We start from the raw sequence: 20,813 nt of genomic DNA on the forward strand, positions 1-20,813 counted from the left end.
ACAGAAAGGATGTCATTGGTCAAGGGAGCTGTGGACTCAAAAAGGCTGAAAACTTCTGCCATTCAGGGCTCAAACTTGCAACCTTGGCGCTATCAGCACCACACACTAACCAACTGAGCTATACAGGATATCCAACTGAGCTATTCTCACTATGTTAATTTAGAACACCTTCACCGTCTTACATGTGCTAAAGGAAAGGTGCCATTCCCCACGAAATGTAATTCACACATTCATGTTCATCACTTGCTGGCTGTAACATCAAATGAAGACTTGCATGTGTGAACGAACCCTTGGCAAACATAGCACTGAAGAAATAAAGTTTGCATCGAGGTTTTTAGTATCATATATTCCATTTTTTTAAGCACACAAAATGTCGTCTACAAGTACTTGCAGGTTTTAACATGTAATATGTGAATCTGACCTTAATATATAATTATTATTTGCCCTGTTGTCTGATTTGGAGAGCATTGTGATTACTTTGATAATACATATATTTAGGGGGTGGGGTAATTCCTCTGTACTACTGCACTGCTGTTATGTGTGGCCTTTCTGAAGTGCATGAGATTCTTTCCTGGTCTAGAGTCGTCTACTTACAGCTTGTTTTCACTTTAAATTCTCATTTAGAGAGAACACGTTTCATAATGATTGGCTGTCTGTGGCTACATACAAGGAAGTTCTCAAGTGGGGGATTTCTCAGTGGAAGTTCCCATCTAACGTCAGTCATAAACTAAACAGGAGACAGTGTTGAGTTGTACTTTTCTTAAGTTCCTGGGGAGAAAGCTTTCCGATTCTGAGAACATTATCTACTTTGTTATTATTAGGAACGGAGGCAAAATTAAAAGGTTCATCAAGAGATTACGTGCAAGGTAACCAAAATATTTCTTTGTATATAACCCATAAACAAAGACTGTTTGGTGCTGCTGAAATATACGGTGTGAAGTTAGCAGTATGCTGCCTTATATCAAATCACTATTTTGAAGAAAGGGCATGGGATATACAATTCTAATATTAATTTTAACTGATCTGGTGCTTCTGTTAAAGTAATTAAAGTTGGGCTCGTCTTTTGATTCTTAACCTTTGTGCCCACCCATAGGCTACGAAAATGAGGTTGCAGTCTTAAACACATTTGACTAGGAAGAAAGTCCCATTGAACTTAGTGGATTTACTTTTCAGTAAACACAACTGGGGCTGTGCATTGACAGCAGCCTCACAAATATAGCATGTTAAAATTCAATAGGTTGCCTCGGTAAATCCATTCTCTGCTTTAAAAAAGTTATAATTGTTTTTGTTAAGATTGGATATATCCCTTCTCCTCCTAATATGAACTTCCTGTGGGTCTCCATTGGAATCAAATTTTACTCATCCTCTAGCACTGAGACTTATATATGTGTTCTGCTCAGTCATCACAATTCTGGTACAATCATGCATAACACTGCGGACATGATTTGTGTGCTGTTTTTATGGTGGTGCCTTATGGTAGTTTAGTACTAGAGCACAGGGGGGTCTTGCTAGGTACTTAAAAAACTAGAGGACCAGGCCGGTGACACAAATGTACATAAAACTTTCACATGATAATTTATAGAGATACCCCTGGAAAATTAAGGTGGTTGGTGGTTGAGGTCTCACTAACACTGTACTTGACGTGTGCACAACTGTCCTATAAATTGCTTACGTTCAAGAAACATTTTTAAAAAACACATACATTTTAACAGTCATGGAGAAGTACAACCCATCCCATAATAACAGCACATCCCTGGACTAGGATTAGTAATGATATTTTACAGTGATTTAGTACTAGGAGAACATCTATAATAATACTGAGCTTTTAATGCAGATGTAACATTATACTAGGCACAACCCATCAGGAAGCACTGTCAGATTTATTGCACTACTCCCAATTGTTACAAGGGGGCTGGCACAAGAGAATTTGCCAATGGATTATGCTCAATCATTGGTGGGAAGAAGCAAGTTAGATATTTGTCCTACCACTTACAGCTGGGATTGGGGAGCCTTTTGGCCCAGAGCACCGGATCTTTATCTCCTATGGGCTAATTTTGACAGCTAGGCAGAAACACCAACCTGTCGATCATCTGGCATCATAAGGGCCTGAATTATACCATTCCAGCCATTTTTGTTATATTAACTACCGTGGTGGACAGGTACAGGTACAGATGAGTGCAAAAAATAATCACTTTACTCACATTCATCATACTAAAGTAAGACTGTACTCCTATGCATACTTCACCTGAAACAAACCCATTGCTTTGGTACTTACTTCTAAGTCAACATGTACCATATTTTTCCGTGTATAAGACTAGGTTTTTTCCCTAAAAAATAATGTCAAAAATTAGGGGGCATCTTATACACGGGGCCATCTCCCCCCATTTTCTTAAATCTGAGTCCCCCAAAATAGGGGGCGTCTTATACATGGGGGCATCTTATAGACGGAAAAATACTGTAAGTTGACTATACTGTAAGCTGCACTGTACCTTGGACTCCCATTAATCTTGATAAGAGAGACAACACATGCCTAAACCTCTGTATCTGAATTATGAATGTTTAGATTAGGACCTGGATTTTACTAGATAGAATGTTGGACATTATTTTATTTTTGCTTCACGTAAGATGGATGATGTTACCATTATTAGACAGAAGAGTTTTTGTGGGGTAGGAGACATTTATCCCCTTGATGTGGGCCATCTAGTGTTTGAAAATGTGGATAGAGGATGGGCTATTAATGAATTCCATCCCAAATGTATTTTTTTATACATTTTATACAGTGGTACCTCGGGTTACAGACGCTTCAGGTTACAGATGCCGCTAACCCAGAAATAGTACCTCGGGTTAAGACCTTTACTTCAGGACATAGGCGCCGACTCCATGGGGCTTGAGGGGGCCCGAGCCCCCTCAAAAATTCGTTTGGGGGGGCTCTGCCCCCCAATAATTTAAGAAAATTATTAGGCACCTTGCCAAAAACGGCGTAGGGGACTCCGGCGTGCGCCTCCCAAAGTGACCGGGAGCTCCTGAGAAGGGGCGGGCAGGTCGGTCAGTCAGAGGAAGACCCCCAGCGGCGGGACTTTAGAAAGGAATGGAGCCGCGGGGCCGAGGAACGGCGTATTCGTCGCCGGCGAGGGACCGGGGTGAGGGGAGAATGGAGGGGACGGGAGTTCCCGCTGCCGGAGCGGGGCTTTTTTTCTGGGTTCGGCTAAGGTGACGTTGGTAGGAGGGGGTGGCCGCCTCCCAGCGCGAAGCCTGGGGAGGGCAGGCCGGTTCTTGCATGCAAAAGCACCACTGCCATCCTGCCGCCAGTATGGACCCCGGTATGGCCCCCCCCCAATATTTTTTATAAGTCGGCGCCCCTGCTTCAGGATGAGAACAGAAATCATGCTCCGGCGGCGTGGTTGCAACAGGAGGCCCCATTAGCTAAAGTGGTACCTCAGGTTAAGAACAGTTTCAGGTTAAGAACGGACCTCCAGAACGAATTAAGTTCTTAACCTGAGGTACCGCTATACAGAAAGCACCATGTGCTACTGTCAAGACACCAAGAAGGAAATGTCTTAATACTTTTCTCAAACAACTAGAGAAACTATGCCAATTATGGCGGATTGTGCATGCATTTGGGAACCCATTAATTAATTTTTAAAAACCATCTGTTGGTAGTGCTAATGTTCCAACCCATTTTGGATTACGATGTAGCCCAGTAATGGGTCCCAACCCACCTGCTGAAGTCTAGTGCAGTAGTGTCAGTGGGCTGTATGAGCTCTGATGAGCTCTCTGTTGCAATGAGGCAAATAAAGACTCATCTGGCTGGTCAAACAGTTGCAAGGATGGTGCGGGGAGCAAAAACTGAGCAGGAAGCAAGCAAGTAACCCCGTTTCAAATCCCACCAGGGCATAATTACATCTCTGCACTACATAGCAAGAGTGGGTATGTGTGGCTTCCAGATGTTGGTTCCCCAACCCACATCTCCCTTCTTTTTTCTTCTTCTCTGTTCCCCATTGGACGGTGCATCAGTTAGGACTGAGACTAGGAGGCTCTCCTCTGCACAGCACTGCAGGGGAACTTCCAGACACCTGGACCTTCCAGATGTCATTGAACTCAGACTCCCATCTGCCCCGGCCAGCAGGGCCAACAGCCAAGGACGAAGCGCCTGGGCTGCATCCACCCCTGACTCAAGAGCAAGGGGGCAAACAAGGCGCTTTCGCCTTCACGCTTTCCAGGCGGGCTTGGATCGGGTCCGACGAACTTAGCTAGAAGGGAGGAGACGCAGGGAAAGGACTGGAAAGCAGCCAGTGGTGTGCGGACTGCGGCCAGGAGCAGCCAGGCAGTCGCCCTCTTCTTTTTCTTGGGCGAAGGCAGCAGCAGCGGGGGATCTGGCCCGTGGAAAGGGGGGAGAGGAGGCGGCCCTAGACGGGCGGGGACCGGCTCTGGGACCTCACCCCGCTGACCCCGCTTGGGCAAGGCGCTCTCGGAGGCGCCGCGCGCAATTTTACGCGCCCAGTCACATGGCCCGCGGAAGGCAGCAGGAAGTGGATTGTGGTTCCTGGGTTGCGCGTCAGGGCCGCCGCTTTGCGCCCGGGCGCTTGGAGAGGCGAGCGGAGCGGAGGTGGCTGCGAAATCCGTGAGTTTCCTTACCTTTGTAAGTAGCCCGCTGTATCCCAGGCTAAGCAAACGAGGGCGATCGCCCTTCTCCTCTCTGTTACCAGCTATTGCTAGATACTTCACCTTCTTTTTGTAGTTGTCCCTTGCCCTCCTTTAACCCTCTGCGAGCATTTCCGCAGCAAAAAAGTGTGGTGCTCAGCCGCATCTCAGAAAAGCTGGCGTGTGTTTCTCAAAACGGCGCGATCATAAACTTGCTTACTTCTCTTTCCCCTTTTCTTTTTGTAAGCCTGGATTTAGTCGGAGGGATCTGCTCCCAAACTCAGTGTGCATGGGAATGCCGCCTAACTAGTGTTGATTTTTCTTTTCCGCGCGCCACCCCCCCCCCAAATAAAAACTTCCCGGCGTCTTTCTGCTCACTAACTCGGCCTGAAGAAGTTTGAAGGGCTACTTTCAGTGCGTCTGTCGCTCATGCATTTCCTTAGAAGGGCGGAAGTGCCTAGGGAGGAAAACACACGCATGCAAACAGAGGGATAGGGAGGCGTTTAGGTGGCTGTTTCTGTCCAGAGCCAGCTGCACCTGGAACAAGAAAGGACTGGGTGGGTTCTGGGTTGGCCCCTTAAGTAAGAGAAAAGGAATTGGGTGTTTAAATGTGTGTGTGCCCTTCACAGGAACAGAAGGGCAAGGTAGCCGTGTTGGTCTGCCGTGTGTATCTGAAGAAGTGTGCATGCACACGAAAGCTCATACCAAGAACTAACTTAGTTGGTCTTTAAGGTGCTACTGGAAGGAATTTTTTTATTTTGAGAAGGGCAAGGGACAGGGAAAGCTTCCTGTTGGTTGTTTTCGAGGCTGTTTTGTGCAAAAGCCCTGTGAGAAAATCACGTTCATCTCTTGTGAGCTCGGATGACATCAAGTGTGCCTCCCATCCCCCTTTCTCCTTCACCTTATCGCTCACAACTGGAACTAGAATCCAGAGTGGAAGACTGTAAAAGTGGACAGAAAGACAAACACTTAGAATGAAAGAATTCTGAATTCGTCCTGGGTATCTTTCATTTGAAGTTGGCTCCCCTGATGTCATGGTAATGATTGACAAGTGGGGGGGGGTCTGCTGACTGCATTGTAGTCCCCAACTCTGTCCGGTTGGGACCTGGAAGGCCAGGTTTCCAATCATGACTCTCCCACAAAGCTCCCTAGGTGATCTTGGGCCAGTTGCTACCTTTCAACCTAACCCTACCTCACAGGGGTGTTGTGAGGATGAAATGGGGAGGAAGAGAAGCGTGTACACCACCGTGAGTTCCGTGACATAAATGGAGTAAATAACCTAAAATATTAAATACAGTGGTACCTCGGGTTACATACACTTCAGGTTATATATGCTTCAGGTTACAGACTCTGCTAACCCAGTTATATCACCTCGGGTTAAGAACTTTGCTTCAGGATATCGTGCTCCGGCGGCACGGCAGCAGCGGGAGGCCCCATTAGCTAAAGTGGTGCTTCAGGTTAAGAACAGTTTCAGGTTAAGAACGGACCTCCAGAACTAATTAAGTTCTTAACCCGAGGTACCACTGTACATAGTTTAAGGTGTGAAAGAAGGAAACTTTTTTTTTCTTTTTTTGCTACTATTGTGAACAACTTGAGGTCATCAGTCCTTGCTTATCACCCAGAGATTATTTAGTAGATAAGTTCTACCTTCTGCCTACCCCTGATTTAGTTTGGGGGCTAACTGGTCACTATAATTAAGATCAGATTAGAAGTGCTTTTCTTCCCTTATATTGAGTGGGTTGGCATGCTTCAATCATTGCTTTCTCTTTTTTGCCCTATGTCCACTTTTTGATGTCTCCCACTGACCTGGATTGCTGATGGCTACACGGTCTTGCTTTGGGAAGGGGGTGAGGTTGACTGTAGTGAGATGTAGTAGGCCTCATTTTCCACAGTGAGGTACAAAAACAGCAGCATGGGTCTCTTTAACATTTCCATTCTTCTCACAAGCTCTGGTGTCCGGAGTCTCCCTAAGGATGCAGCCTGTGCAGAGTAGTTTGGGGTTAAGTCCTATTGAAATCAGTGGGGCTGCATGCCTTACTCTATATTGGAGGGGCTTTTTGTTTGTTTTTTCACCAGCTGAGGACAGGAAAAACATGCTATGGAAACATTTACAGTGATGTTGATGGAAAGTTGTAAATAGAAGATCAAGCTTGAACTTCTGTATTCAGCTGACAGGATTTCAATCCTAAATGCACATTCCGGGGAGCAAAACAGTGGGATTGACTTAGAGGAGACAGGCACAGGTTTGCTCTCTCGGGCTGCAACCCTGTGCACGTTTACAGAGCAGTCCTAACATGGGACTGGGGAGGAGTGACGTGGCAAGATCCACCGTTGCTGGCCAGGGCAGAAGGTGGTTGTGGTGGTGGGTGAGGCACTTCTTCCACTTCTCTAAACTTTCTCCAGGTTGGCATAGCTAAGTGGCCTGAGGATTGTGCCTCTCAGGGGGTGGGATGGGGGTATTAAAGTTGTTCTGTGGCGTCCCACTTGGTGCCATTGGCGGAGAGACCTGCTGACAGTGACTTTCCTCCTGACAGGGGCCTCCAGCCAGAGTGGAGAGAGAAACAGGCCCATTGTCCCAGTGGTACGACTCTGTTCTGGAAGAGACCGGCATCCTCATCCAAACCCCATTCCTGACTCCATGTATTTTTTTTTTTAATTTTTTTTTTGGTTTTTCACAGTTTTTATAAACACAAACAATACACAATACAAACAAACAAACACACAAACAAACATGTATAATTTCATATCCCTTTTTCTTAAACCTTACTTCGCCGACTTCCCCATACCTCCCCTTTCTACATCCCAATTTCCAAAATTATTTCAGCAAATCCTAACACTTAGTTTTGTCAGATTTTCCCTTATTCTTTTCTTTTACTTAATCTTTTACAGCTGTAGTCTCCTTTTCCCCCCTTAAAACCACGACATTTTAGCATTCATTGATTTTACAATGTTTCTTAAGATAAACTTTAAATTTCTTCCAATCTTCTTCCGCCGTCTCTTTCCCCTGATCACGGATTCTGCCAGTCATTTCAGCCAGTCCCATATAGTCTATCACCTTCATCTGCCATTCTTCCAAAGTGGGTAGATCTTGGGTCTTCCAATGCTTTGCGATGAGTACTCTTGCTGCTGTGGTGGCGTACATAAAAAAAAGTTCTATCTTTCTTTGACACCAATTGGCCGACAATGCCCAAGAGAAAGGCCTCTGGTTTCTTAGGGAAGGTACATTTAAGCACCTTTTTTCATTTCATTATATATCATTTCCCAGAAAGCCTTAATCTTCGGGCACGTCCACCAAAGGTGATAAAAAGTACCTTCAGTTTCCTTACATTTCCAACACTTATTGTCAGGCAAATGGTAAATCTTTGCTAGCTTGACTGGGGTCATGTACCACCTATAAATCATTTTCATAATATTTTCCTTTAAGGCATTACATGCCGTAAATTTCATACCGGTGGTCCACAACTGTTCCCAGTCAGCAAACATGATGTTATGACCAATGTCTTGTGCCCACTTAATCATAGCTGCATTCCTGACTCCATGTAAGGCAGCTTCCTATGGAGAATCTGAACCTGTGGCACTTCTTTCTTGCAGGACCAAAAGCTTAATTCCAGGGGAACTATGAAAAAACTTCACTGAGAGAAGATGACATGGTTCAAGATCACTTTTGCTATTCCTGCCAGAGCGTTTGCAAATGGTCTGTATCAATTTGATGCTTTAAGAAATGCAGACTTGTCTGCCTAAAGCTTTGTTTGTATTTCCTTGTGTTGCAAGAAATCTAATTTCTTGCAACACAGTCCATCTCAGAAACATCTCTAACCCTAACAGAGTTTTAGAAAATGTTTTTAAAAGAACGTTAAGGATCGTCCTGAGGTTGACTACCCCACTGAATGCTGTCCTTGGAATAAGTAAACAAAAAAATATTGTTTTTCACCCCAGACATTAGATGCCTGCATTTGGGCCACCCACTGGTTTCTCTGTTTTTCCTTGTAAGTGAGGTTGGAAAAGCAGGTTCTAAACTTCACTGTAGCCAATCATGACACTTGGTTTTAGTTAAAAAAAAATTCTGCAAGACATAACTTGCAACAGTTTGCTAAACAGTGCATAGGCATCTTCAGTGTAATTGCAGAAAAGGTGAAAAAGTAAGCTTCAAAGTATATTATGTATGTATGCAAACAACACAGCACACTTATCAAGATACTTGAGATTTTGAAATTATGCTTTTTACACGTATAGAGCTGACCCAAACTGTTCACTTCCAGAAAGAAAGAAAGAACCTCGGGTTAAGAACTTAATTCGTTCCGGAGGTCCGTTCTTAACCTGAAACTGTTCTTAACCTGAGGTATCACTTTAGCTAATGGGGCCTCCCGCTGCTGCTGCCACGCCACCGGATCACGATTTCTGTTCTCATCCTGAAGCAAAGTTCTTAACCCGAGCTAATATTTCTGGGTTAGCAAAGTCTGTAACCTGAAGTGTATGTAACCTGAGGTACCACTGTAAAGGAAAGCTCCAGTTGGGCGTTCTAATGTGTCGACTAAATGCACGAGGTGGGTGGGGAGTGTAGGAATGAGAACTCTAGCCCCGCCCACTCCTGTCTTTGTTTTCATCACCTTCCTCCCTAGGGTCCCTGTGCACTTAAGAACTGTGGAAAATCATGGTTCCAAAACATGAAGAAAATATAGTTAGAGTATATGAAGATGAGTTAGCCGGGTTGTCCTCACAGCGCCCCCCGCCCATGTGCTTCGTCAAAACTTTATTAGAACACCTGAGATAGGGCTAAAGTTCTAAGCCCACCTGTAGTTTTTTAAACCATATCCTCCGTTGCTCAGGAGCAGCAGTGTGGGGGGGGGGGTTTGAGGATTCTTCCCCCCCCCCCCACATATACTCCCAAAGGATTTCCTAAAATTTAACTTTCTAATAATACGGAAAGAATGCTAGGAATGAGCAAGGCTGGTCCTACCTGATAATGGTGATGTTCTCACCACCAAGGGGGCCCTGTTTGTATTTTTGAACTCCAGACATCAAAACGTCTTGGGACATCGCCACTGTTTTGTGTGCAGAAGCTTTCAGGGAGAAACAATATGTAGTGACTTGAGTGATGAGTAAAGAACGGTGTTTTCTCTTTCTTCTGAAATTTTTAAATCTTTCGTTGGAAGAGCGTGCTTTCAGGGCATGCATTAACGTCAAAACTCTTGGTGTTCAGTGATGGAGGCAGAGCATTACAGTGGTACCTCGGGTTACAGACGCTTCAGGTTACAGACTCTGCTAACCCAGAAATAGTACCTCGAGTTAAGAACTTTGCTTCAGGATGAGAACAGAAACCGTGCTCCGGCAGTGGGAGGCCCCATTAGCTAAAGTGGTGCTTCGGGTTAAGAACAGTTTCAGGTTAAGAACGGACCTCCAGAATGAATTAAGTTCTTAACCCGAGGTACCACTGTAATTCTGTCTCAAGCCTAGGCGGTTTTGTAACCTTCCTTACCTGAGTAACCTGTATGCCATGCCTTGCTCTGCATTTGTGTTAGGAGAGGATGAGCTCTCACCCCTGTGTTAAAGGCAACAAACATGGACACAGAAGCCTAAGCATTCGGATTCTGCCTTACTCGAATGCTCAGAGTTTGCAGGGAAAAAGCACCATGACAACAATGGCCACATATGTGAAACAAATAGCTGCCCTCAAACATTGCCTGGTCAGGTCCCTGCATTGCAGGGGGTTGAACTAGATGACCCTTGGGGTCCCTTCTATCTCTACAGTTCTATGATTCTAAGCTGCAAAATCTGACCAGAGTGTGGAAACTGGCTGCTAGAGCATCAGGAGAGAACGGTAGCAAGATAAAATGAAGCACGCCTTCCTCAATCCAGGGGTAGTGGTGCTGTAAGATGAACATGGTCTGCCCTGGGTGTGGTACCCAGAGTAGTGTGGTACAATTGGGGTGAAGTAATTCAGCAGGTCTCCGTGCAAATTGCTAGTTGACTTTTGACAAGTCACTTGGGATGTGTTTGGACAATCGCACCAGCAACTGGATCCTAGGATCGTGCCAAGGCTGCATATTTGGCATTGATAGGAAGAAGAGCTTCTGACCATCATCTCCCTTCATGCTAAACCCACAAACACATGGCAGAGGAGGGAGTGGTTAACATTCTTGCCAACATCGGGTTCTGTCTCATTCCCCCTCTTGCTTTACTAATGTGGCTGAGTTGCCCCGAGTTCCTTGGTAGGAAAGGTAGGATGCTATAATAATGTTTGCTAACCACAGCCTTTGCCCCCATGCAAGACTGTGGAACGGCCTCACCAGGAAGTCTTGCCTGGCACAGACTTTGTTTCTGTCTGGTGCCAGGCAAATGTGTTTTTATTCTGCCAGGCATTTGGACAGTAAAAATGGCCTGACTTTGGGGTGTTTTACTTTTGTTGTTCAGATGTATGTGTGGGCATGTGGTTTATTTTATCATGTCGGGTAGGCAGTTACAGTATACCTGTCTCATTATAATGGATTTTTATTTTTTTTTACTGTACAGTGGTACCTCAGGTTACATACACTTCAGGTTACACACTCCGCTAACCCAGAAATAGTACCTCAGGTTAAGAACTTTGCTTTAGGATGAGAACAGAAATCGTGCTGTGGTGGCGCGGCGGCAGCTGGAGGCGCCATTAGCTAAAGTGGTGCTTCAGGTTAAGAACAGTTTCAGGTTAAAAAAGGACCTCCGGAACGAATTAAGTACTTAACCCGAGGTACCACTGTAGATGTTTTGTTTAATATATGTATAGCTTCACACAAGAGGAGACCCAACATAATTTACAGAGATAATATCCAATCCAACCTAACCCCCATCTTCACCTTCTAGGGCAGGCAGCTTTAGAGTTGAGGAAATATCACTCTGCCTGTGTGGGTGTTTGTTTGTTTGGCTGGTTCCTTGCATTTAACTGGCACGTGCTCCTCAGGAAGAGCGAAACTGACTTGTCCTCTGTCTCCCTTCAGCAACAGAAGCTCACTTCGCCAAGAACAGCTTAAGGGAGGTTTTATCCCTGGCCAATTTCCTAAGCTAGGCTTTTAGTTATGAGATACACATATCAACTCCAGCCAGGCAAGGAAGTCTGCAAGATTTACAGGTCCACAAGATTTGAGTAGTCATTTGCCATCTTGTACATAAGAAAAATTATTTTGGTTTAAATGGCAGGGGGTGTTTCTGGGTTTGGTTATTTTTTTGTAAAATAATTCATTGCCTGGAGGCAGGTCTTATATGGCCCAGGAACCCTGATTGCAAGCCATTTCTAAACCTTTTAAAATACTAATAGGTTAATTGCATGTGAAATAATCTGCTTGCTACGCAGAGCATTTACAGGGCAATCCTATAGATGCCTACTCAAAAATAAGTCACATGGAGTTCAGTGGAATATTGTTGTTGTTGTTTAGTCATTTAGTCGTGTCCGACTCTTCGTGACCCCATGGACCAGAGCACGCCAGGCACTTCTGTCTTCCACTGCCTCCCGCAGTTTGGTCAAACTCATGCTGGTAGCTCCGAGAACACTATCCAACCATCTCGTCCTCTGTCGTCCCCTTCTCCTTGTGCCTTCCATCTTTCCCAACATCAGGGTCTTTTCCAGGGAGTCTTCTCTTCTCATGAGGTGGCCAGAGTATTGGAGCCTCAGCTTCACGATCTGTTCTTCCAGTGAGCACTCAGGGCTGATTTCCTTAAGAATGGATAGGTTTGATCTTCTTGCAGTCCATGGGACTCTCAAGAGTCTCCTCCAGCACCATAATTCAAAAGCATCAATTCTTCAGCGATCAGCCTTCTTTATGGTCCAGCTTTCACTTCTATACATCACTTCTGGGAAAACCATAGCTTTAACTATATGAACCTTTGTCGGCAAGGTGATGTCTCTACTTTTTAAGATGCTGTCTAGGTTTGTCATTGCTTTTCTCCCAAGAAGCAGGCGTCTCTTAATTTCCTGGCTGCTGTCACCATCTACAGTGATCATGGAGCCCAAGAAAGTAAAATCTCTCACTGCCTCCATTTCTTCCCCATCTATTTGCCAGGGAATATATTTGCCAGAGGAATATACTCCCAGTTAATAGTGTAGCCTTGACTTCATTCTGAACTTGTCTTTCTTTGGCTCCATCTGCACGGTACATTTTAAGCAGCGTCATACCCCTTTTAACAGTCATGGCTTCCCCCAAAGAATCCTGGGAACGGTAGTTTGTTAGGTTATTCCCCTCAGAGTTCCCTAGGGAGATTGTTAAACCCCTCTGGGAATTGTAGCTCTGTGAAAAGAATAGGGGTCTCCTAACAACTCTCAGTTGCCTGGACAAACTTCATTTCCCAGGATTCTTTGGGGGAAAGCTGTTTAAGGTGGTATAGCACTGCTTTATATGTATAGTGCAGATGGGGATTTATTTATTTATTTTAAGAAAAGAAAAGGTAGTTAAAAGATGGCAAGATGGCGGAGCAGACATCCAGTTCCAAGCATGTCTACCCTTAGCAGCTTGTGTGGTAGGTCAGAGCCGCCCACCTAGCACTGGAATCATTGCAGCTTATCAGGGCCAGGCTGGGGAGGGGCATTAGTGAGACTGGGGTGGGTAGGTGCTCCAGACTGACTTTGCAAGTGTGCCCACACAGCCCCTGACCTCACTGCCAACTCTGCCCCTCCACAGAAATGCTAATGTTGGAAAGGCGACTCTGCCCTCTCACACCAGCCGCTACTGAGGCCTACTCAGAAATAAGTCTCACTGAGCTCAGCAGGGCTTACTTCCAGGTAAACTTGCCTGGAATCGCAGCCTAAATCTCTTCGACTAGCAGAAATCCTTATTTTTAGTAACCTGTTTTTAATTGGGGAAAAAATGCAGTCTCAGCAGAAGGGAATGTGTCTGCCTCCAAAGGATCCGAGCTTCTGTAGCTTGTAGAAATTGGTAAAGGTTCCTTAAATAATCATAATGGTTTGCCTTAGATGATAAATAGAAAAGTGGGGGGGGGGGGAGCAGAAGCCTGCTAGTGCCAAAGTTGACTCTGTTTAAATTAGAAATTTGTCACATTTAATTAATTATGTTCTGGAAGCTGTTCTTGTTTGTTTGGTATTAGATCTGAGGAAAGATAATTGGATTTGGTTTCGCAGCTAGCAATAGTCTGTGGCTACGGCAAACTGCAAAGTTTTGGTCAATAACTGGTGCAACCTAGTAGTAGCTTTTACCGATGACTGTTGTGTTGGAGTCTCTCTATATTTGTGGAGAAAGTATCGTGGACACTGGAGGACTTAATGCTGCGTTCCAAGTGTACATTGGGTCACAGCTGAGTGCTGGGGTAGCTTGAGGGAAAGTCCTCCTTGCCCTGGGCCAAACTGCAGTGTAGGCAACCAATGCTTTCCTTTCCTTTTTCAGTAACGCAGCCAGGTCTGCTGCATTTGTAACTTCTTCAGTGATGAGACACTGCTGGAAGGAAGCATGGATAAGAATATTGCAGAGCAGCTCAATAAGGCGTACGAAGCCTTCAGACAGGCATGCATGGATAGAGACTCCGCTGTGAAAGAGCTGAAGCAAAAGGTACGTGGCTGTTTTATGTCTAGCGCTACAGGCTAAGATTATGTTTCTGATGGCTCCCAAAGAAAAGTCGACTCCCGATTTCACACACAAAGAGGAATGGTCAACACAGTTGGATAACGCCAGGGAAATTCTGTTAATTATCTGGGGTGATCTGCTCCTTGCAGGTGTGAAATTGTGCCATGCGGCCCTTGTCCATAAAACGGAGGTTTTTGCAGCTGTCTGGGGTGCAGGTTGTTACCAGCTTTTAACTGTGGAGAGGCCTTGAAATGCATATTATAGATACTGCTTCTCTGGTTTCCCTCCCCAAAGCAGGCAGTGCCTGGCCGGAAGCAAAGTAAAGTAGGGTCCCTCCTTTTTGCAAGAGGAAGTGCGAAAAGAAGCAGTCGTTTGGAACTTCCCCACTTTCGTGTTAAATATAGCTGGTGCGTTATTTCAAAAGAGAAAAATTGCTTGGATGCCATGCCAAGGGTTGTGAATTAACCCCATTTGTTTCCATGGGGGGCAGCTAAGCATGGGCTTAATTTCTCCAGTAATAAGATTTACTCTGGCTGGATTGTGCTGTTGGGTAGTTCACCAGCCGGCAACCCCAAATTCCAAGCTGCTTGAAAAATTCTTACTTAAACCAAAAGCCAGACCAGCTCTTCCTAACTATCAGAAACAGCGTTTTCTGATAAAATTCAGAATTTTAAAAGCTTTTAAAAAGCACCAGCATTTATTGTTAAAAAGAGCCAGCTTTATTTTTCCCCCAGACTGCCTTCATGTAAGGCACTTTGGGCTAGGAAGCCATTTGTGGCTTCTGGGTGCTTGGAACTGACTGCACTTTTAGACCCTGTCTGAATAATTAAGACGACAGGAGGAGGAATGTGCTGGCGAGCCTTTTGTAACAACCCCAGCAAGCATTTTCAAGACGCACGGCACTAATGCTCTGCGTCCCTTCCAGGAATCCTCAGAGATGAATCGGCCTGGCACTTAGATTGAAAAACCTAAGGACTTGAAATGGCTGAGAGCTACAGCAGTGGACTGTGTGACTGCTTGCTGCACCAGAAGCGGAGTGTGTCATGCTTGAGGAGATAGCAACTCTTGCCGCTTCTGGGATTGGCTGAGCTCCGATTGGCTGAGCCTGCTAAGGCAGGGATGGGGACGCGCATTCCCTTCTGGGCAACCTTCCCCTCAATGTGTGCCAGTGGTGGGTGGGGCCAGAGGCTAAAGTGGGCGGAGCAGCAAATGCAACAATTTACCTTCGTCCAATAGGCTAGCTTCTATGTACGGCCTCTCCATCCTCTCCCGGCAGTTGAGAGGCATCATCCCAAGACACATTCCAGCCAGACAAAGTCACTTGGGCGGGGGGTGAAACAGGGTCAGAGAGGGCTGTGGCCCTGGGGAGAGTTCTGAGAGCCAATTGAGAGGCTGCATTTGGTCTCCGAACCTGAGGTTCCCCACCCTTGTACTAAGGGAAATCAGATCTCCACTCCGTCCTCTACACATATTTGTTCCCTTAAAACAAGGTTGGGGACCTGTGGCCCTCCAGATGTTGCTGAACTCGAATTCTCATCTCCCTAACCATTGGCCATGCTGACTAGGACTGGTGGGAGTCGAGAACATATGGAGTGTGCCCACAGACATCCCCTTGAAATGTGGCTGTCGTTGTTTTGCTTTGCAACTTTCAAAGTTAAGATTTATAGCACATTTAACAGCTTTCATTTACACCCTCCTTCCCCTCACTAGGCTGGTGAATGGCCTAAGGACAGGCAGGAGGATAGTGTGTGTCTCTCCCTGTTTGACCCTGCGAGGTAGTGACTGGCCCAAGGTCACCCAGCATGGACTTGAACCTAGGTCTCCTTTGCCTTGAAGGCTAAGTGCTTGCAGTAGTTAAAGCACATTTGCGATCTTCATCACTTGATAGCTTCAATGGAGAAGAGTGCTGACACTTTCCTCCCAATTTACACAAGCTTCCCTGTTGGGTTTTGTACAAACTCTGCTTACTCACAGTGTTGGAGTCTTGGAGTGAGGCCCGTGGGTAGCTGTCCCCTGCCAGGATAGTTCACACTCCCCCCTAAATTTTCAGTTTTCATTTTTCAAAAAATGGGATAGGGTTGTATTCCTTTTTATTTTTTGTTTTAAAAAACCCTTAAAATTGATCTCTTCTCCTCATGGAGATAAAAGGGATAAAAGTTTGCCTCAGTATCCCACTTTTTTCACCAATACAAGTGAATAACCTTAAATCTATTTGGCCACCTTTTTTTAATGTTCTGGTTATTCTATAATGATTCACAGCCCCACCATAAAAAATCCTGTTTGTTGGCCTGCTTACTCAACACAGTCTTACCAGGTTTATTCTCAAGGCAGGGAGCCTGCTTCTTTGGCAATTGGCCTCCGAAATTGGGTACAGAACCATAAACACTATGGAACAAACCATAGAAAACTTGGAATTCAGATGACCCACACAAGTTGACTTTGCTCTGATTCTTGTTCTCTCCCCCAACACACACACACACACACACACACACACACACACCTTTACTGCATGTTCTCGATTCTGTGTTGGCATACCCTCCAGCTTGTGGCCAATAGCTGATTCCGCAAGTAGCTGATTGGCTGCTTGTTTTGCTACTCTTTGACGATTGGAACTGTGTCGTGTATAGAAGCCGGAGTCATCTCAGCCAGATGGCGCTGGGTGTAGAGGGATGTTTGCTTGTCAAGTATATCTTCTAGTCGGTAACTTGTTGCTGCCATCTGACTCTAAAAGAATTATTTGTGCACGCTGGCTGTCAAAAGCATCTTCTCTTCTGTCTGTTTTAGCTGTCATGCCTGTGCTCTGTACAGAAGTGTTGACAAGACATTGCTGTTGTACATTTTCAATTTGGGTCTTGGTGACTTTTTCTTCTTCTTCTTCTGTTTCCTGAGGTCTCCTTGGCTGCTGGAAAATGCTGACCTCTTTGGCTTTTTAATGGGTTGGTGAAGCAACAGCTGTTTGGTGCTTTATTTTGAATCAGGCTGTAGGGAGACTCTTGGGTGTATTGGGGGTTTGAGAGGGTATTTTTCTCCCCCTCTGAAGAATGAAAGTGGCTAAATAAATCATGGGGTTTCCATTATCCAGCTTTTGGAGAAGGGCTGGGGCTGGGGCATTTAATTCAAAGTAGAGCTGGGAGATACCTCAGTCAGGAATCCTGGAGAGCCACTACCAATCAGTGTAGTTAAATTCGGAGCTATATGGACCAATGGTCTAATTCAGTGTAAGACAAACTTCCTATGTCCCAAGCAAATACTTTTGATCATGCAAGAGGGCAGACTTTTATCTTGGCAATAACTTGGCATCGCAGTACACCCCTGTGATGGCACAGGGCTTAACTTCTAAACTAGAGCTGGATAATTGTGAAGACAGGCCTGCATTCAGCCCACGAGCCTCTCTGGGTGAACCTGGGCCAGTCTATATCTGTTGGCCTACGTCGCTGGGTTGTGGTGAGGAGAACATGTTGGTGGAATGAAATCCTATATGCCTGTCCTTGGAGAAAGGATGAAAATGCAGTAAATAAATAAAGAGGCAGAGGGAGGGAAATAGGAATTTCTACAGAGGGAGAGCCAGAGCAATAGCACAGGGGATAACTTTTTTATAGGCATAGCTGCTGTGACAAAGCCAGGTGTTGTACTTCCCTGTGTTAGCCTGTTGTCGTCACAAAATGACTACTTCGAATTAAATTATCTTTACAGACAGACAGCTATGAAAAGCAGATATGTGAACAACAAAACCAAATTGTATTTCTTACAAGCACTGTCACAAAACTCAACTCACAGTTGGCTTCTTTGAGCTGCAACAAAGGTAGGTAATTTTCAAATCTCTATCATCTATCTATCTATCTATCATCTATCTATCTATCTATCTATCATCTGTCTATCTAGCTATCATCTGTCTATCTAGCTATCTATCTATCTATCTACACCACCACAATCCACTGGGTTTCCCCAACACAAACTGCTTTTTTATCATGTATCTGGACTCAGGGGCCAGTGAATGGTTGCTGATTGTGATTACTCAGTAGTGAAGGGCTGAGGAGAACAATGTCTAGGTCACTTCATACCTTCAAGCACCTGCTTCTGGATCCATGCCTTGGGGTGTCCTGGCAAAGTCCTGCTTCTGGAGAAGGAAGCTATAAGGGAGAGAGAAGTGGGCGGTTTTATGAAAAGAGAAAATGGGAGTATAAAAAGCTAAATAATAAAGAGGGAGAGAAAAAAGAAAGAAAAAGCATTCCATAGGAAAAAAAGGAATGGGGGATGAAGGGTTTGAATAGTTTTAAGAGGAGCAGGTTGAAAATAAATACTTATATCACATGGCATTCTTCAGTTCCTAGAAGACATCATTTTAAGAAGATTGCAGTGCTATACTGTGTTAAGCATGCTCATGTCTCAAAACTGCTGCCTTGTCTATCTAAGGAGGAAACTGCACTGTACTTCAAATGTTAGTGTGCACTTATTTTCCTATATAGAGATTATCTGCGTGTACCGAGAACAATCCCAACCTGATTTTGTGGAAGTTGCATTATTTGATTCCCTATTGTATGCCATGTGTGAAACGCCATGTATGATATACCATTATGTTTGGGTTTTTTTCATATGTGCATGACCACCTACCAGAAGACAGCGAAACCAGAAGAAATGGTACGTTACTGAACTTGAATGCTGATCAGCTGTATGAAAAGCTGCAGTTGGCAATGCAAAGAGAGAAGCTTTTAAAGGTAGGGTGCTTTTCACAAGATAATTCTAAAATAAAAATAATAATGGCATGATAAGCACATTTGAACTAGACAAACTGTGATGAATCATAATTATGGTTTGTTAGAAACAAGCCAACTTCAAACCATGAGCCTTGCTTCGACAGATCGCACAGCTTAGGGTACGGATGGCACACAAACTATGGTTAATTAAAAAGGAAGTGAAAACTTCCAACCTCCTTGCAGTCATGTCAGGATGGGGGACTTATTGCAACATCCACATTTGTGCCTGTTATTGTTCCTTTATCATCGATTAAGCCTGGTAAATTTCTGCGCTTATGGTGAAGTTGCCCAAGTTATACCAACGTGGAAGAGTTGATGATCTGGTTCTGTGACTCTTTCCAGTGTTCTTTTTACGTATCTGAATGGCATTGAAGTCTCCAGCAGATGAGAAATCTTGTTGCTACAGATAATGCAGAATTGGCAATGGAGGGAACTGGAACGAGGTTTTCTTCTGCAGAAAAGGCTTCCAGTACTCTTTGCCTTCTCTGGGCACTTGAAAATTTCTTTGGAATTTGAGGTGGTTTTCAGCTGAGCTTGTCATTTTGAGCTGGCCAAGGGGTGGTGTGCGTGCATTGTTCTTTCCCATAAACATTTCTCCAGTGTGCTGCAGCCTCCCTGGCTGCCCGCACTTCCACGTTTGAAAAAGTCCCACGGGAACATTTCTTGAGCTTTAATTGACACTTGGAAAGCTGGGGAGACTTCAGAATGCAGGCCGTTAGTGAGATGATGTAGAATGAAAGAGAAGATGCTCACAAACGCCCCTCTGTCACCCCAAAGATAAGGTAAGCACCCCACCCACGAGATTTTTCACCAACGTTTTAATCTCCTTTGATAATTTTCAAATGCAACTTTTCTTCTCATTGATTGATAAAGAGTGAAAAATCAGGAGAGTCGCTTGGCACAGCACTCATACAGATATGGATAGCGTGTCGTTTTATAGGTGTATTTTTCTTACCCTTGTTTTGCTGAAGACACTCGTCATTTGACTCACTCTGCTATGAAGTCTAGTTATCAGTTTGCCCTCCTAAAAACCTTTGAATAGCCAGCAATATGAGTTGAGAACAGAGTAGTTACGTGGGTAACAGCGGGGAGCAACATAGTTCTTTAATAGTTGCCTACATAGTTGCACTATTTCAAATGGCAAGCTGTCAACTGGTTTTGGACGTGCATAGAATGCTCTGTGAAAATGCAAAGTCTATTATTCATGAATGCATATACCAGTGGTACCTCAGTTTACGAACTAAATCCGTTCCTGAAGTCCGTTCTTAAACCAAATCCGTTCTTAAACCAAGGCGCGCTTTCCCTAATGAGGCCTCCTGCCACTGGTGCCCTTCCACGGTTCGGCTTCCGTTCGTAGACCAAGGTAAAGTTCGCAAACTGGAACACTACTTCCGGTTTTGCAGAGTTTGTAAACAGAATTGTTCGTAAACAGGACTGTTCGTAAACCGAGGTACCAGTGATATTTACAGTTCCTCACACTCTCTCTCCATGGCAGTGTGTCCTATAGCCAGCATTCTGTCCTTTTTTGTTCTCACTGGGTACTCATTTCTTGCTTTTTAGTGCTACCTGCTAAATTTTTATTGACTTGACTTACTATAGCTAGTTCATTTTCCCTCCCTTTTCCCCCTACACACACAATTCTCTTATGACACCAGATCAGGAAGTGAAGTTCTTCTTTCCAATGTGTTGTTTTTTTAAAATTAAGACCTGTTGTGCTAAGATTGGGTTGCAAGGCATGATGTTTGAACACTCCAGTGCCAAAATCTTCCTTTCACTTCTGATTCTGTTTTTGTTTGCTTATCTTTGAGACTGTTCTTCAGTCTTTTACACAGTTACAAATCAGCGATACTATAAATATGTTGGAAGGGTCACGTGT

The 20,813-nt window shown here is 44.7% G+C and overlaps 1 protein-coding gene across 8 annotated transcripts in view; it reads left to right on the plus strand.

Annotated features, from left to right (window-relative positions):
- Positions 1-738: 738 nt before the first annotated feature.
- TANK (TRAF family member associated NFKB activator) overlaps positions 739-20,813 on the plus strand; it is a 37,641-nt gene continuing 17,566 nt past the window's right edge. The window contains exons 1-5 of one of the 8 annotated variants that reach the window (XM_083494766.1): positions 739-866; positions 8,233-8,335; positions 14,007-14,168; positions 17,877-17,985; positions 18,798-18,898. In XM_083494766.1, the coding sequence (XP_083350892.1) occupies positions 14,070-14,168; positions 17,877-17,985; positions 18,798-18,898 (309 nt within the window). In that variant the 5' untranslated portion in view covers positions 739-866; positions 8,233-8,335; positions 14,007-14,069. Of the gene's footprint in view, positions 867-4,292; positions 4,640-8,232; positions 8,336-14,006; positions 14,169-17,876; positions 17,986-18,797; positions 18,899-20,813 lie in introns of those variants that run through there. The other 7 variants (XM_083494764.1, XM_083494769.1, XM_083494765.1 and 4 more) reach the window with 7 other exon arrangements.

The sequence above is a fragment of the Podarcis liolepis genome (assembly GCF_965112155.1).
Source record: "Podarcis liolepis genome assembly, chromosome: 1".
NCBI lineage: Eukaryota > Metazoa > Chordata > Lepidosauria > Squamata > Lacertidae > Podarcis > Podarcis liolepis.